This window comes from Aythya ferina (assembly GCF_964211825.1).
Source record: "Aythya ferina genome assembly, chromosome: 8".
Taxonomy (NCBI): domain Eukaryota; kingdom Metazoa; phylum Chordata; class Aves; order Anseriformes; family Anatidae; genus Aythya; species Aythya ferina.
The window spans coordinates 3,675,738-3,690,525 of NC_140304.1; the positions used below are offsets into that span (position 1 = coordinate 3,675,738).

The following is a 14,788-nucleotide window of genomic DNA, read 5'->3' on the forward strand; positions in this document are numbered from 1 at the left end:
ACCTTGTTGTCACGCAGACTGACAACAAGGCTTGTACTGATTCTCATAATCATAATTATGTTCCATAGATAACCTGTGAAGATAAGGTTGCCTTTTTCTGTCCATCACAACGTATCTTGCTTGAACAGCAAACAGATGTTTCAGTCTAGTCCTGGTCAAGTGTATCCCTTGTAAGAATATCTATATGGATTACCTGTCTTCCTCTCCCTTCCACTTGCCTTTCCTTAGATGAGGGAAGTATTTACGGCCTGTACTCACAATCTTGCATGAGGTTTTCTAAAGGCTTATTTTTAAATAAATGTAATTGAACTAGTTCAGACCCTCAGATAACACAGCACTTTTAGAATCCATTTATCTCAGATTAGCTTAAATGTCTTCCCTGTTTCAGTGAAACAAAAATAGGCCACTCAAACTGAGGATGGGTTTGATCCAGAGGAGTTTAAAAGCAGTTCTAGAACTGATTAAAGTTAAACTGGTGAAGCTTGAGGACAAGAAAAGAGGTTTTTTACCATCTCTGGGAAAAATCTGTTGGAAAGGGCAGAAGACCAGTATAGATCCAAGTCATTTCTGGAAGCCAGGTCCAGGGAAGTTAATCATTACTTAACAGAAAATAATGATTTAAAAACATGTAAAGCCAAAAATTCTCTCTCTTGAGCACTGACTGGGATGTCTGCATTAGATATTTCAAAATTTCCCATTGCCATTGGGGCAAACCAGCAGAAAAGAAAAGAAATAATAGAAAGTAAACAGCTAGAAAGTCTATATAAAGGAAACATGCATAAATGTCATTTTAAAACTTCATTTTTAGCCATCTAGAAACATATGTAGTAGAGGTAGAACAGAAAATCATTCCACTTTGTGTAGTTGCGATCATGTAACATTGTAACTGACAAAGCTATCAAAACTGCAGCTCTATTAGCAATAACAAATGAAATGCATGCATAGCACTAAAAACATTCCCTTGCCATTCCTACTTTTTGTAGAAAAATACTGCTTTGTAATTTGTTCCATTACTTAGTACTTATATTGAAGAAGCTCTCAGAACACTGTGTAAGAAAGGTAGATCTTTTGTCTGTTCATGAGAAAAGAAGTTTGAAGCATTCCCATACAAACTAGAAAAATAGGAGTTGTTATTAATAAAGTCAAACAACATAACAAGTCTATAAAAAAGCAGTAGGTTTCCAATTCAGCTCCTCAAATGATAACTTTTATGTACTGTGCATAAAAAAAAGTTATCGTATGATTGTTTTTTGTAACAGTAGACAAGTGACTAATATCAATAGTCACTGTGCAGAAAAGATGGTCACACTGAAACTAATTTTTAATGTCAAAGTGAACTGTGGGAATGAAACCACTCCAGCCATCCCATAGAGTGACACAAAGCCAATATCCACAGGATCCTCAGCTGCTGTTGTCTTTGATGGGAACTCCGCATTGAGGGGACAAGTATCTACCAGAATATAACAACCTATAATGGAACTATATAAGTTAATTACCACGCACTCCTTATCAACTTGTCTAACGTGTATGCCACAATGATGCCCTGGCATGCCTATTAGAACATGGTAAGGTGCTGATTTCCAGCAAATATTCTGGTGTACATACTAACAGGCTACTGACATGTTTAAAGTTTAAATCCCATAGATTATAGAAAAAAGCGGTAATATACTTATGGATAGCCTTTCCCCAGATTGGTATTGTGACACTCAAAGTCTTCTTTTGGCAATTCCTCCTCCTACTCCATCTAAAATGAATGTATTTTAGTGAGAAACATGTCTAAAAACATGAAAATTGCTTTCAGTGGTATAAAAAACCCACTATGCTAATGTTTGAAAGGAACATACATTATGCCTTTAATTACAGTTATTTAAATTCTCATGTTTTAAAGAAAAAAAAGGTACCTGTAAAACAGAAGCTCCACTGTACAGAAACTGGAGCCCACTTTCAGCAGAGTCGATGCCTCCAGTTGCTAAAATGGGAAATCCTGGAAGAGCACGGGCTATAGCAGACACTGCACGGAGGGCGATAGGCCTAATAGCATTTCCTACAGAAAACAAGAACATTTTGTTAGTAATGTGAGAGCATTCCCTGATATAATCCTTCATGACAGAAAAATCAAGAACTAACATTTAATTCTGAAATGCAGAGGTTATATTAATTATAAAAGGACATGAACTGGGTTTTAAGTGGTATTAATGCTTGTAAAAAATTATAAATTTGGATGAAAAAAAAGCAAAAATATTTGGATAACATTGCAAAGGTGGCTTGAAAATTTTAGCTGATGCTCAAATAAAACCTAGCAATGTCTGAGACAGAAAGCAATATTTCATTAAACACTGTAGACAAAGAGATCTATGATTTTACACAAAGAATTGGGTTGATTTTTTTGAACACATATGTTGCACAAGTAAGAAGGCGCATCCCATTTATTTGTGTCTGACTAAAAATTGTTTAAAAGCACCATTTCACTGCACTTGACACTTCATATATTATTTAATATGTTTCCCTTTTGGATGTTTGTAGATTCAGATAATCCTTTAAGAAAGCCCCTGATAACTATTAATATGACAGTCAGAAGCTCAAAAGAGTAAAGTAATTCATTTAGGGTTAAATCTCCACAACTGCAGCTTACATTTTCAAATGGCATACAGAGGTTGAGTCAGACAACTCCTTGTTACATGTACATGTATAGGAGTTATGGTTAAAGTCTCAATATGTTGTCTGCAACGCATCTGCTTTGGCTGCAGCCTACTGATGGTAAGCAACTATTTAAAACACTCATATAAATGTCTCTCATTAATTGATGGATGATGTAGACAGCTGACACATTCAACTATTTATTTTTAGTCTAGTTGGGATTTCTCTGGACAATTTCCTTATTCTTATAATTTCTATTTAATGTAGAGAACTTTTAGGATAATTTTATGTTATCATTGGAAAACAATACTGTAGTGTAAGGGAGGGACACATTACTCCCAGAGGAACTGGCTGGCTGCCAACCTACACAAGGAAATGGAAAAGTAAGGTGTTAGGGAACTTGGGGAAATACTATGATATGAAACACTTCTGAACATCTTCCATGGCTACTGTTATAACCTCTAAAAAGTTAACCTCCTACAAGGGCAAACAAGCAGAGGGTAAGAAAGAAAGAAAACCAATGCAATAAACTAAGAAAGTGGAAAAAGTAACAATTCAGGAGCATGGGAAGAGAGCAAACAGTAGTTACTGCACCAGCACAACTCTGCTTGGATGCCTGACCAACACTCTTGTTTCCTTCAGATAAAACCTCCTTCTTCAACCCAACTGATCTGTGTTGACATCCTTCCTCTACCCTTTGCGAGCACAGAAGCCTGCTAGCTGAATTTTTAATCTAAGAAAGTCTTTAGCAAAGATAAGTTGTTGTTTTTTTTTTTTTTTTTTTTCAAGCAGCTCTGTCTCACTGAGCCCAGCATCAATCCTCCCTCCACCGTTCCCATCAGCTCTTCCTCTGAGGCAGAGTTTTACTGGTGCCCACAAAGGACTTAGTGTCAGCTCAGGACTCTGCCCTCTAGAAACAGCCTCTGCCTTACTTCTGCATCAACTAAGACCTCTGCAGTCTAGATGGCTGGGTCAAATAAATAGGACAGTTGCACTGTCACTTTGTAAAGGAGACAGTTTATCAAGGTACTTTTCCATTGCAGAAAACTGAAATTTTGTTTGTCTTAACCATTAAAAATACTCTGCTTTCAGCTCACATTGCCTTTTACAACATATCACTGCCCTTCACTGCAACCCTGATAGACAACACTGAATTCACAGGTCATCCGGGCTCATCAGTATTACACACATTGACATTCAAAAGTGCAGCTAAGCAGTCTCTACTGGCACCTGCTATGCATTCAGCACAAAATTATCTTCTTGAGCAATGGTATCTTCTGCTCATTTAGGATAGACACCTTCTCAATATATACTTAATACAATACGTCTTCCTTCTTCAAGAGCTGGCCTGCTATCAGGACACATCAGACATTCTCCAATGTCCACGTCAGTGACCAGGACTGCTCACAAGTTTTACACAGATACTTCTTGCTCATTTAACAAAGGCTACATAGGGGTATGGTGTTTTCTGCATATAAACTGCTATCTTCATGCATGGGCAGCCCAACCCTGTATATTTTGGGGGTAACTAGACATTGGTTCATAAAAATTACCAATCTCACAAAAAAATGCCTTAAATAATCTAATAACATAACAAAAGAGATCACACAAAAAGAAGCTGGAGCTGAACAGAAACTTTCCACTGGACAGTAATGACTATTTGCCATCATTTGAGCTGGATCGATTGTAATGAGTTTGAAAGGAATAGAATGATTCTCTGAAAGAGGTTGGCTGCTAGTATCCAAAGAGCAAATATTACAACAGAATTGATGGCCCAGCCTTAGAGAAAGACCTGAAACAACAACAAAAAATGGAACCCAGGTGTTTACTCAGATTTATTTATGAAGTCCTTCAGAGACCATACATACTAAGACATACACTAAACAACCAAAACCACTGAAAATAACAAAAATCACTAGTTTGGAAAATTCTTCAAATATTCAGTGTTTGAAATTGAGGCTACAGGTAAGCATCAGACTTTTTATATTGCTTTCAGGCACTGACACAGCTACTCCAGAATCTCACTGTGATGAGGTAGTTATTTTTCAGAAAGGTGAAAGAACACAGAAGCTGGTAACTCTGAAATTGTGTGTCTACAGGGAAATTTCTTCCCAATCTGCATGAGTTAAAAACTGTCATCTGCCTTAAGGCATGAAGGTTTATATTCTTTTAACCCCAATGTAACTCTGAGAGTTTGCATTCAATCAGTAAGTCTTATAGACCCTTGACCTTAATGATACCCTGTAGAAAAGTTCCACATAAAAAATATTTCTAGATTATAATTGTTCCTTTTTTCAGTCTGATTAAATTAGCCACCTTCTCACTTTAATGAAGGTCTCTGTACAATGGTCAGTGAAGAAAAAGGAACAAATGACAGTTTATTTAAGGTTTCAGCACAATAGGTAATCAGAAAGGCCTTCAGTCAGCCTAAAGAAATCAAGCATATGATTTGATGAAGCCTAGCAGAGATGGCAGTAAGGCTTAGAATTTATTATGGAACACATGCTTTTTAGTACTAGCTGCACTTGATATCTATAGCATGAGTTATTACTTACATTTGGTGATTAGGAAATTAGTTATAAATCGGTACAATCGTGAAAGTGTTCCATTCATCTATAATTCAACCAAATGAATTTAAAAACATTTCAGGAGTGCTTCTGATGAGAGTAAATAAATGGCTCTAATGACAATCAAAGAGTTGACCGAGGTGTCACCATTCATCCCAGCATTTTTTTCTTTAGCATTTGAGACAACAGAACACAGAAAGCATATCAGAACGTGCAGCCATTCTCCTGGACATTTCTCGGTCAACTGTTCAGAACCCTTCCCTTCTGTAATAAAAAGTGCTGGCCTGGAGTACATTGTCATTTACTTGTGATAGCGGATCCCATTGCCTAGCGAAATGTTGAGAAAAGAAAGAATAAATAAATAAATAAATAAATAAAACCACACACTGTAGTGAAGCCAAACTATCATGAAACAAACAAACAAAATGGGCAATGAGTTTGACCTAGTGTCTCTATTTCCCTGCATTTTCATGTGAGTACCACAGGAAGGTAATAAATTTCATTACAGCGATTTGTGGAGAAGGAGTTTTTAAAAGGCTGAAATAAAGGAGATTTAATGCCAAATTGTAAAGGAGCTGTAAGTAGTAGTGGGACTTTGCAGAATGTTGTCTGATAAAACCAGTGGTATTTAAGAAGCTGAGATCCAAATCCAGCATGTATTTGAAAGAGTTCTCATATGCTAAAAAACAAGCATCTACCACATACTTTGACATGTTGGTACCTGTAATTTCACTAGTTAAGCACCCGTAGCTGGGGAAACTGTTGATAGGGTACTCTCTTGATAGTAGTGGTACAGCTGCTACCAGATACTAGATATGGCTGTCATTTACCCTGCTGTAAAATAACGAGATTTAATAAACAAAGTGCATTTATCCAGACCTCAAGCAGGGGAATGAGATCTGAAAATGAAAGAGAGAAAAATATGTGGTGGAGATGATATGCTACCGTATGTTGAAAACTACTCTTTCAAATCTCTCATTACGGAACAAAGACAATTACATTAAGATTAAAGCAATGAAATAGCTATGTGACACAAAAATCCCTGATATTTTTTCTTGCTGTAAACCAAAGTGCATTAGTTTTCTGTTTTTGTTCCTTTGTTTGTATTTGTTTGCTTTTAATAAAAGTCAGATTTTTTTTTTTTTTGTGACTATGAAGGACAGAAGTAGAGTAAATCCAACAGGCAGAATACATCATGAAAGAGAAGCAGAACACAGGTCCTTCAAACACTTCACCCTGTTTAGTACAGGTAGGCTGAGTTGTCTTTGCCCTGAGGACAACAGACAGATGACAAACCGATAAGAGATGTTTTTCCTGCTTATTTGTTTCATCATTTAATTTTCCTTTGGAAGTAAAAGCCCTTTACCAATGCCAGAAGGCATATTTTTTATTACAACTTTGTAAGTACTTGGAGTCCCTGTAGGACCCAGTTCTGCCAAGCACCAAAAACGTTCACCAGACTGAGGCTTGAGAGCCAAATGTAAGGCCCTCTTCAACGACAACTCTGGAGTTAACTTCAGGCAACTCTGTAGCTTTGGAAGTTCTGAGCAAAATCAGTTCAGAATTTCTTGATCCCAATGATCCACATATGGGGGCGGGGGAGAGGAAAAATAAAATAATTCTTAGTAATCTTCAGTACTGGGCTACATTCTCACTTGCAGTGTTGTGTACAAGTAGTTTAAAATCTTTAATATACCTGAAGCAGCTCTAAATGGTCTAGGTAAAGATGATCCACAACCAGCAGAACTGAATCAATTCAGACTGCAGACTGATAACTCTGAGCCTGAATCCTGAAAGGGGCTGAATGGCCTTTATCAAACTCTATATATACAAGACAGGCAGATTTACACAAAAAGCACACCTTTGGTTAGTAGATGACATCAAAGCAAATTTTTGTAACTATGGTTACTAAATGGAATAAAAATGAATTTGGGTCATAATTCTCTCCATTTTGTGCATTGCAAAGCAAAATTTATTTTTATTTGCATTATGTTATATTACACTTCAGTTGTTCTTTATAAATTCAATATCAGATTTAAACCACAAAGCCTAAATATTACAAAGAAAAATAAGATGATACTAAAAAATGTTATGATTAATAAATTACTTTTAAACTCTATGCTGCCAAAAAAAATATCTATATAAAAAAGAAGCAACTCATCATCCTCCTTCTCTCTTTGACTACATTATCTGAAGAAAGCTGACATTGTTATCTCCCTTACTGTTAAAATTAATAAAGCTAATGACAACAGAAGCCAAGTGAACATCAAACACCAGACTTGGGCGAAAAAGCTTTACATGAGAGAATTGATCTGGGAAAGTTCAGGCATTGCAGATGATCAATCCAATCCTGCGGAAAGTAACTAGATAAGAAAGTTTGAGTATTAGGAAACAAACACAGAAAACATAGTTCTTTTTAAAGACATTTCCTGCATAATGTGTTGGCTGCCTCATACTAGTCATCAAAGTACATATATACATATATATATAACGTGCATTTGTAAACAGTCCAGGGAAACATACAAGTTATAAACAATTCATTTGCATTGCATTTCTTCTGATTGCAATTATTCTATATGTTCTTTCTCTCTCCCACCTGTAGGTGGCCACCATAAGCTACACTTATCAAATAACTCATTAGCAGGGTTTTCAATACTGTCATATCCAGATAATTAGCAATTTATTTAAATAACCAATTTCTGTGGAAATAATTGTCATGGAATGCCCTGAACCTACTTTTTATAAACTATAATAAAAGTGTTAAGATAATCCCTGACATTTGCAAATGCCATTAGTTCACCTTTCCTTTTGATAGTGCTGTGGCATTATGTTTAAACAATTACCCGATAACGCGGCAGTTTAATGAAACAGTGTAGCAACACATCCTTCAAAATGGCCAGTGAATGCATTTGTATGCAGAAGAAAATCCAACCAACAGACATGTTTAGAGAGAAAAACGATCCACATTGAGGTCCCCAAATGGGACATACAACATTCAGTGCACTAAAAAATACAGGGTGTGCCCCAACAGCAAGTTCACGATGGACCTCGCCACAGCTTTACTGGTGCACAGCACAGTATTTCTGACTCAGCTCAGGACCTGGAGAAGACTCCTTTCACTGCTCCTGATCCATTTCACAGCCTGTTCAGTCCATCACTACTTAAACATTAATAGCCACTTGCCAAAATCAGCAATAATGATGCACTATTTACTTAGGCTCTGGCTGTTTCCAACCAAAACTTTAAAATATGCACTCATTTACCAAACAGAGCATTTGAGAGACTATTCATTTTATGGCACATCTCTACAACAGTTAGCCACATCTTCAATAAAATGAAACGTTAGGTAGCCATTGCCTTGATAATTTCTGAAGGGTGACTTTAGAATAAAGTTAATGACTGCAGATTTAAAACAATTTCTATCTTATTCTCAACTCAGACTCAAGAAACTGCATCGACTGACTGCATTCTACTCATTTTTGTTAGCATATCACAACTATGTATGACATTTATTCCCTGATAAAGTGATGGTGTGTTAATATTTTCTCTGACAATCATTCCTCATCTCCCCCCCCCCCCCCCCCCCCGCCTTTTTTTTTTTATTTTCAAAGTTTACTTCTTATTCAATTATTCTATTTGGAATACTCGTGGGTTTGAGTCCAATGTGTACCTGGAAAAAAGGCAGTAATAGTTTTGCATCATGTTTCCTTTAACAAAAATTGCCCCTAAATGCAAAAAAATGACGGAACTTTTATAAGCATAGAGGAAAAACAGTATCCTTTTAAGAATTTATTTTTACCATTTTTGAATTTCTCCCAATTATTTATGCTCTTTCAGCTGAAAGTTCATAAAATCACCAGAGTTCTCACACAATAAATGTTTAGCAGTCATTGGAGACTTCTCTCAATTAAAAAGGTTAGAATCAGAGAAAGCGAGAGGAAAAAAGTAAATTTTTCTTATCTGTAGATATTATTTATTCAGGAAGACCCGAGGGAATTTTCAACCGTATCGAACTTCAGTAGGAAAAATCAAGAGGACAGATAGAAATTGTTCTGTGATTGCTGCAAGAGCCGGTTAAACATTTTCTAACAAAGCCATTCTTTCACTGCAAGCTGCAGATCCACTAAAATCAATACTTTTGGTGATCTGCATGAAGCCCAGCAAAATGTTTTCTGTTGCAACTTATCAGCTGCTCTTTATTCATGTTTTCCAGGTTGGTATAGTAATGACAACGATAAAAGCAGTGCTAATGGGGTATGCTCCCAGCATAGCACGAGGAAAAGGACACATGCATTAGACCAGCATAAAAGTGTGATAGGCCATCTAAGAAATACTGTCCACAGTTACCAGACTAAAATGTTGCAACCATTGCAGGGGCACAGAAAAGTTCCTGACAAATTCTGCTGGGTAATGCTCTCCCCTGAAAGATGTGAGTGTTTCACTTCAGCACCCGAAGTCTCGCTGCCCTCTTATTCCAGTGCAGAGGCAGATGTGCTTAACTCCAAGTCCAGTAGAAGGGTTTGTGGCTATTTACCCAGAAGCTTACAGATCTGTTCAAAGGCAGCATTGCCCCTGTCAGCCTCAGAGGCAGTGCTACCTTTGTTTGAGCTGGCTTTAACCTCCTTAACAACAACAACTACCACGGTCAACATGACCCTGGCGCCAGAAAGCAGGACGTGCGTGTGTCCAAGTGTCTGTGTGGGTACTGTAGTGCATACATAATTCTGACCATACGAAGGCAATTTAGTACATCTGAGTAAGGACACACTGGCAGAGTGGCTACTGACTGCTGAGCAGGGCGCTGAGGCTTCCACAATGTTTTTAAAAATAAAAGCTTTACTGAAAATGCAGCACAGCAACTTTGCAGGTTATTTACAAAACCTGAAGTATATCTTATCCTGTTTAATTCTCATTGGTCTGGGAAGTCCATTGCAGCAAGGGAAGCAGAGCTTAAGAAAGAACAGCAAATTAAAGAACGCAGGTAACCAGAAAGCTTACATGAAGTATTTCCTTTTGCCTTTACATAACTCATTACCAGACTTATCCCATTTTGAGGTTTATCTATTTTATCCAGTTGGTACCCTCTAGTAATACACAATCTTATGTATGTATCTATTTGTATCTATTTATATATTAAAAATACGAAAAAACTCGTAAGATAGCATGAACATAAAATTTTTGTGAAACAAATGACTTCAGTTCAGCTGAAAGCACTGTATTTCCCTGTGTAATAGTGTGTCTACACACACATCTGCCATTTTATTATTACATATCTATATAATCTGTGTGAGTATATATATACACGCATACTCAGTAGATATATTTCCATATTCACATATACATAAAACAGTGGATGACACGTCCCCTGATAAAACCTGTTATTTCAACACTTCAAGTGAAAAGTGTTAAAATAAATGGCTCATCACATACAATGTGTTAAAATAAATGTTTATTTCAACACTGTGTGTATCATAGCCATTTATTTCAACACTTCCCGTTTCTCAAGACTCACACAACCAAGAGTAGGAGATCTGATAGCTATAGCTAAGGTAGTTGAAGCACACAGCCTTACTCATCTGCTTGCCATAGGATGAGTAGGAAGTTAGCTGACACTTTTTTTCTCCCAGCAATAAATGGAAACTACCTACCTTGACTGTTCATGGGGATCTGCATGTGTCTGTTAGCTGGTGGGCTACATCATGATTTGGAAAGAAAAAGCCATATCAGAGTTTGTTGAGAGGGTTGGAAAGCAAGCTGCTGCTATCAGGGCAGCGTTTGGAAAGGAAGAAGTGTATGGGGACTTTTGACAATTTAACTTTGCAATTTTGGAGTTTGACTCAAAGTTATCCGGGCAGACAAGGATTCAGGTGAACAAGAACAAAATGTGGAGCTGTTCATGGTGAAGGATGAAAGGGACATGATTTTTGCAGGAGCAACTGTAATTTGGTGATCAAATTATGAGTTAGGACAGAACAGCTGTGTTCCCTCCTTATCCTGCTGAAAATAGTTTCTTGGGAGGATTCTTCAGGTCCCAAGACTTGCCTTATTTATTTTAATACAGTACCTGCAGGATCTTAGGAACAGGAGCTTTCCAAATTTTAGTTGTCTCTACAGCACAAATATAGTCATTGGTTAATGTGTTTAGATTAGATCAACATGTGAAACTGCTCCTACAAGCTGAGCTTGGACATTACATTGTATGGCAGTGTTAAACTAGCATGACTTTCTTTCTCTACCTTATTTAGTGAGGAAAGCACTAGAAAATAATATTCCCTGGTAGCTCCTGCTGGAGCCGGAGGGCATTCTTCCTTTATAGATCAGTTTCAGTAAGGGACAGAGGCAGGATGAGGGTGAAGAAATTTAAATAATTAAGCAACATGCACAAAGACTCCATGAACTACCAGTCCCCTCCAAGCAGTATTTACAGCTAACTTGCCTGCAATGTCTCTTTACAGCTTTCCTCCCTTTGAAAAACACACAAAGCATGATTAGGCTCTAGCAAGACAGTGTGGCCTTAAGAAGATAAACACTTCACGGGGGGTTCTCATTTTTTTTCTATTTTCTTCCCTGAAATTGCAGATCTGTGTGCTGGTCTGGACAGAGCACAAACCTACAAACTGAACTAACAAAACGTTAGTGAAGACTTCAACCAGGACACCCTGTCAGAAGACTGTTTTGCACCCAGTCAATGAAAGACCGAGACCACAGTTTCATCAACACACAAATAAAGTTACTGCCTCAAGCCAAGCCACTCCACAGCGCTAGTTGCAGATATTCAAACATCTCTCTTCCTACAAAGTTTTCTTTGTCCAATGTCACCTTTGGCAGATAAAACACTATAATCATTCTGCAGCAGAATACAATGCAATGAAAGTTCTCGAGGAAAAAAATGTTTTCATTCTTTCACTTTCTTCAGATGTGATTAGTTCCAGAAAAAGGAGGTATCATCACTCCTTTGAAGGCACCGTATGTTATAAGATTGGTCCTCAGAAGTTGGCAACATGTAATAACAGTGCTTTATTCCTAAACATCAATCAGTTTCAAGAATGGCAGTTGCTCACAGAACAGTAATAATGGAAATATTCAGCTAATAACTACTGTAGACATTAAAACACTGTATGACAGATGTGAAGTGCTCGTTACACAAGAACACTTTCTCATAATTACAGTTTTATAACTAGGTACATAAGTTTCTAAATATTTAGTTCCTTATCCACCTGTATTTCTGTAATGAAATTTGCATGACAATACTTAGTTATCTGTAAAAGAAAAGGACCCTCCACCCCCACAGCGAGTCAATACCTTGGCTTTAGCTGAGACCTTGGCTGTGCAGGGATGACAGTTGTAAAGACAGGGCTTTTCTTCTGTTTCTTCCTTTTAATAACCTTCACAGTTACAGGAGGTTTCATGCCACTTCTCTAGCTGAGTGTACAGTGAGCTGAAGAGGTAACATCTTAATGGAAAGTGAAATAATAGCATGCCTGTGCTGTGTAAACTACCCGTGACATAAAGGAAGTGCAAACCTTATTTGTGGAGGCCTTTACTAGCTTTGGATATATTATCCAGGGTTAGTAATTAAAACATGTTTATATCAGTCCTACCTTTATATCAGCCACATAGCTCAGTGCTGGTTTCAAGATGAAATTACACACCTGTATCTTAACTCTGCCTTCTGTGTTAATAAAAAAATAACAGCATTAATAGGCTTAAACACTCATTTATTTTATGTATTCAGAGCAACATAAGGGGATGCAAGGGAATTCAGTGCGTTGCTCTGTCAGATCATTTTAATTGTTATCCAATGAGGGCAGCTCAGAGGGTGAGTAAGGGACTTAATTTATGTACTTACTCATCCCCTTGGCTTCCACTGAAGAAAAACGATAGCAACAAAACTCTAAACTGCATTCACTGGTCTTCAGTGATCAAAGTAAAGGCCAATTAACACAAAGCCAGGGGCCCACGTGTGTTTGTTGATTTTAAATACTCCTAGAACACACATTGGTACTACTAAAAATATACCAGCAATATTTTGCACGTATGCAGTGCCTTTTTGGAGAGAATATCCAAATGCTATACAAAGGTATAACATTTTTATCTCAAAAGACAAAAATGCAAGAGAAGTCCTGGAGAGGAAATGTGTGTGTGAGGAGTGAAAAATTTCACCTGCAAATATTAGGCAGCTGGCAGTCCTCCTGGTTACAAATCCCTTGTCCCGGGTCATCATATTGCCCTTTTCGCTAAAACTGTTGGTAATTTGGGGGATCTTATTTTACAGATAACCTCTCTAAATCAACTAAAGCAGGCTGCTTTTAGAAGCAAATTATACACTGATGTCCTGGTCCTCAGCACCTTATTCTGTGCATTTTCATGCGTGAATTTTTATGCACACTCAAAACACAACCTCAAGCACAGGAATAAGTCTGCTCACAGAAGCATACAGGGCTGTTGTTGACTAGTGCTGTCATCCATAAAAGAATTATGTTCTCCTTCCTTCCTCTTTTTCTTTAATCTAAAATAAAATGTACCTGAAAATTCATTCACTCTGGGAGCAATATCTTTGGGCAAAACTGGCTTGCTTCCTTGTTCTTCTGGGTGACAGAATTACTAGGAATTCTGAAGGTTATTTTAAACAATCAATGTACGTATGAAAACTAAGTGATCCCACTTGCGTGAGCTATCACTGCAATAATACTGTGTGTGGAGTGCTCAAAGAATACAACTCACAAAAGCATAAATGTTCCACATGAAATTCTAACACATCTGCTCAGCACTGAAAAGCCAGCATTTAAGTCCAAAGCACTAAAAAGCATAGACAAGTGCATTTTTGGAATCAAAACAAATGCTGGTAATTTAAGAAAATACTATGAAGCACACAAAGACTGTACAATGCCATATGTTGCACAATGCATCTGGTAATCAATTTAGTCCATGTGCCAAATTTACTAGAAGCCCAAATAGGCTTAAGTTCTTTATTCAGAAATTCAAAAAGTAAACTAGAAGCATTATAAACACACTGCACTTACAATTAGAAAAGAAGTGGATTTTTCTTTCTAGTTACATAATACAAATAAAAATTAATCTCCTAAATTATATCCCATAATGAATACATGTCCAAGCTTCACTTTTGATCAACAGCTTTCACAGACTCACAGTTTTAGGACATGGTCTGTTGCACAGCGTAAGAGATAAATGTGATTTTTAAATTATTTTTCATTCAGCGTTTATTTCTGTTTCGGAGGTTTGAAGTCATGAAGGTTTTATGCTGTCTTTTGTGATTCTATTCACAATATGTTACTGAAGATGTCATCAAACACAGACGTACAAGAAATCTTGCGTGTACTGTAGTCCTAAATCAAATATGAATTCACTGTTACAGTATTAAAAATACAGTGGAGATCCCTAATTTAAGTGGACAGCACCTATAAAGGCACCTATAAAGCCAAAATAAATGGAGTAGGATAATAGTTTTCAGACTTGGGTTACAGTGTCAATGCAGAGACTCGAGCTGTGTTAACTCACCAAGCTTGATCTTGCTTGCCAGAGCATGCTTGTCAATATTTAGCTCACAGGGAGCATGTCACGAG

The 14,788-nt window shown here is 37.2% G+C and overlaps 1 protein-coding gene and 1 long non-coding RNA gene across 4 annotated transcripts in view; one reads left to right on the forward strand and one right to left on the reverse strand.

Annotated features, from left to right (window-relative positions):
• The window catches only part of LOC311440276, a 125,481-nt gene extending 111,744 nt beyond the window's left edge, over positions 1 to 13,737 (forward strand). The window contains exon 6 of the long non-coding RNA XR_014695304.1: positions 11,784 to 13,737. This is a non-coding gene — a long non-coding RNA (uncharacterized lncRNA). The remainder of the gene's footprint in view (positions 1 to 11,783) is intronic.
• Positions 1 to 14,788, reverse strand: part of DPYD (dihydropyrimidine dehydrogenase) — a 355,040-nt gene that overhangs the window by 61,834 nt on the left and 278,418 nt on the right. For all 3 annotated transcript variants that reach the window (XM_084526956.1, XM_084526955.1, XM_084526957.1), the window contains one exon: positions 1,902 to 2,044. In XM_084526956.1, the coding sequence (XP_084383082.1) occupies positions 1,902 to 2,044 (143 nt within the window). The remainder of the gene's footprint in view (positions 1 to 1,901; positions 2,045 to 14,788) is intronic.